Source organism: Onthophagus taurus, chromosome 3 (assembly GCF_036711975.1).
Source record: "Onthophagus taurus isolate NC chromosome 3, IU_Otau_3.0, whole genome shotgun sequence".
NCBI classification, from domain to species: domain Eukaryota; kingdom Metazoa; phylum Arthropoda; class Insecta; order Coleoptera; family Scarabaeidae; genus Onthophagus; species Onthophagus taurus.
Window position 1 is genome coordinate 10105396 of NC_091968.1, and position 3755 is coordinate 10109150.

The 3755-nt window shown below is 31.9% G+C and overlaps 1 protein-coding gene across 1 annotated transcript; it reads right to left on the reverse strand.

The window, feature by feature from the left end:
• Positions 1-1782: 1782 nt before the first annotated feature.
• LOC111422346 (Ubiquitin-like activating enzyme 4) lies at positions 1783-3333 on the reverse strand. The gene is made up of 2 exons (XM_023055552.2): positions 3153-3333; positions 1783-3073 (listed from the first exon to the last, which is right to left on the reverse strand). The coding sequence occupies exons 1-2, from the start codon at positions 3255-3257 to the stop codon at positions 1847-1849; spliced, it is 1332 nt and encodes a 443-aa protein (XP_022911320.2). The 5' UTR covers positions 3258-3333; the 3' UTR covers positions 1783-1846.
• Between the last annotated feature and the right edge of the window lie 422 nt (positions 3334-3755).

The window sequence follows — 3755 nt, forward strand, 5'->3', positions numbered from 1 at the left end:
ATAAAAAATGATTAGCATTTAAAGTTTGTTTATTAAAAATACAAGAAATGTATTAATTAATGAATAATTAAATATGGACAACTTCAGGAACTAAACAGTCATAAACTGTCATCTTCTTCTACTCAACTTACTGGTTGTAAGATTAGAACAGTTCGGTATCAATGAATGAAATCTTCGGTAGTATTTTCCCAGTTTTCCCCAAACATAAGATGTAGAAGTTTTTTGATATCAGCAATCTTTTCTTTTGAAATTGGGTGAGATAGAGGAAAATTAGGAATCATAAACTGGGAGCGGACTTTCCATTGAAACACCGTTTGAATGGGGATATGAAGACTTATGTATCATCTTCAAAGCGGACTCCAATATATTCTATATTTAATTTTATCGTTTTATTTAAAGATAATGCAGAACTTCTTAAACGGGAAACTCGTTTCGCAAAATTCATGAATGAAATGACAAGTAAACTCACGTTGCTATAGTAACTAAGTAGTATTTAGCGTTTTCCTCGCCTACTATAATTAAAAATTTGAATTTAATCTTTAATATTTTAAAAATTGAAAAATAACGCTTATTTTCCGCAGAAACATCATGCGTGCGATACATCATTGGAAAGCTAAAAATATGCTCTTTTCAGTAATATCATAATAAAGTATAGTTTGTATTTAAAAAAATACAACTTTATGTTATATCTCAAAAATTATCAGCTATGTTAAAAATTTTTCAACGACAGTATATTCTACTCATAAAAGTGTCTTAAGAATGCATTAACCCCATTTCTCTAATTTCAAAAATAAACGAAATATGAGCATTTTTTGAAATCACTAAAATTTGACTTTTTGGCTATAACTTAAAAACAAAAGAAGATAGAGATTTGGTCTTTACGGGATTGGATTAGTCTCGGAAAAAGAGACCGGGACATGGCACCTACTATTTTTGTATCTCTTATAGTTTCTGAGATAGCCTATAATAACACCCAAATTTGCCCACCCTGTACAGCCTAACAACCTTATACTGTTATCGTACAAACAGCTAACACCTTTAAATTTGGAAATGTATGGCTGTAATAGTATATTAAAAAACAAGTTTCGTAAGACACGCTTGAAATGCACGAATTCAAGTTGAAAAACGAGTGGCGAAGCCACGAGTTTTTTAATGAATGAGTGCTTTAAGTCTTATGAAACGTGTTTTTTATGCTATTTTTTGTAATTCGCGTTTTTATCCTTTTTTTTCTCAAAAATAAAATAAATTTTGACAATGTAGGGAAATAGGTATGTACCAGTTGGTAATACCGTAACACTTGATAATAGAAATTTGAATTGACAATTAGAAACTGTCAAAACACAAAATGTATTCACCTGACAAAAATGTTTCATGTACACCTCCCAAAATAAGAGAAATTGCTCAGAGTTCAATGTCCTCATCATTGTGGACCTTGTATTCGATGCTAAGAACGCGTTTAAACATCCATAGACAAACATTGTCACATTGACAACTAGAAAAATTAATGACCCAATGTCACCAACTTGAACTGGTTCCATAAAATGTTACTAAAATCTCATTACAGCATCGGATGCTGTAAGGAGTCTCATTACAGCACCCGTTCGAGTACTGTTATAGCTTCCATTACCGTAGCGAATTACAAAAAATAATTTTATAAACGCTGGTGCGTTTTTACACCAGTGGGACTAAATGGGTTAAGCTTCCTACTAAACTTGGTATTTGCTTAATTAAAACTTTCATCTTGATTCGATTTTAATTGGGTTTATCAATAAAAATCAAAGATGTATTAAAACAATTTTAATTTTAATGATAAGATACAAAAAAAACTAACATAATTAAAAAAAAATTAATAAATAGGGAATGCAGAATCGACGTATTTCGAGTACGAATGCAATCCACCTTTAACGTTTAAAAAAACAACGGGTAAGTTACCAAAAAGTTCCCTCAATTTTAAAACGGCTCGTTGCGAATCGTTTCCTCTGCGACAAATAACTAAAACGTTGTTTGATTTCCCGTTACAAGTCGAGGTAATTTTTAGTTTTAAATCTTCTAAACAATCGTTTCTTTGTATACTAGTGTAGGGATAATTATAAGAGTTAGGTAATTTGCACATAATAAATTCGGTGATGGGTCGCACATCGATCAATAAATTATTTTCGTTTAATTTGTTTTTCAAATCGCGTACATCTAAATGATCCCTCTCATCCAATAAATCAATATCGATGATTTTATCGTGTGATTTTGCACCGCAAAATTGTTCGTAATCAATTAAAGTTCCAATCGATGGGTTATCCCCGCAAATAGCACATCGATTATTTTTCGTTCGCAATTTAATGTTTCTAAAAACCGTATCACAACCATCAAAAGTTAATAATTTCGCTGATAAAACCCCTTCCTCTCGAATTATAATTTTAATAGTTTCCAATGCTTGTAAAACTCCGATCACCCCAGGAATCATTCCTAAAACTCCTCCATCTCCACAACTTGTAACAGTTTCAACTGGAGGTGGGACAGGAAATAGGCAACGATAACATGGTCCATTATCGTAATTATATACAGTTAATTGTCCCTCCATTTGTAAAGCACTCCCCGAAACTAACGGGGTGTTATTTAAAACGCAAACATCGTTCAATAAATATCGTGTTGCTACGTTATCGGTACCATCGACAACGACGTTATATTTATGCTTCTCAAATAATTCAGTAAATGATTGGCTATCCGCGTGAAGCTGTTTTGGGATAATTTTAATTGAACTGTTTATATTTTTTAATTTTTCATAAGCAGATTTGACCTTCGATACACCCAAATCACATTCCGTGTGTAAAATTTGACGATGCAGATTTGTTTCTTCCACTACATCATCGTCAACTAAAGTTATTTCTCCTACACCAGCCGCCGCTAAATATAAAGCGCAAGGGCAACCCAATCCGCCCATACCAACTATTAAAACTTTGCTTCGTTTCAGAGCTATTTGCCCATCTAAGCTTACTTGCGAAAGAAGCATTTGTCTACTGTAACGGATTACATCAGTGCTAAGTAACCCCGGACAATAATGATTGATCTGATGGGTTTTCTAAAACAAAGAAATTTATTTAATTCGTCCTTAAGTACTTAATAAGAAATTGTGATTTGATTTATAGGTTATGTCAAACCATTTTCTTAAGCTCGTGCAATTGACGTTCTTTCTTTTGAAGCTCCAACTTCAATTTTCGAATATCAGCCTCTAATTCTTTAATAATTTGGGTATCCCCCGACATTTTCCGCAAATATAATTTTAAAAAACCACAAATTCACAAAAATTTGACAGATTTCAAACAAAAAACATATGAGTTTGAAATTGAATTAATCAACGATCCGGCAACGTCGCTCGCGCGTTAAAAACTGTCCTATTGATATATACAGAGTGTTTGTAAAGAAGTGAATGTTACAGCTTCAGCATTTTGATTTGTTTTTATTTAAAATACGGATTAAAGAATTAAAAAATGGATTATAATGAAAACTTCATAATTTTGTTATTATTAAGGTTATCCAACTTGAACAAATTAACGTTGGTGGGGTGAAGTAGGCAACGTGACGTCATTGGAGGAAAAATATAATATACAGTGTGGTAATTAATTATCATACCCGAGAAAGTATGCAACCAATATCACAGATTGGTATTGCAACATGACAAAAGTTCCTAAAAACGATTCATTAATTTTAAAAGCCGTTTAAAATATATTTAGATATAATTTAATAATTTCAAAAATATTTTA

Coding starts and splice junctions, on each gene's coding strand:
- LOC111422346 (XM_023055552.2), bottom strand. CDS start 3,257: ATGTCGGGGGATACCCAAATTATTAAAGAATTAGAGGCTGATATTCGA. Junction 3,074..3,152: donor TGCACGAGCTTAAGAAAATG/GTTTGACATAAC, acceptor TCTTTGTTTTAG/AAAACCCATCAGATCAATCA.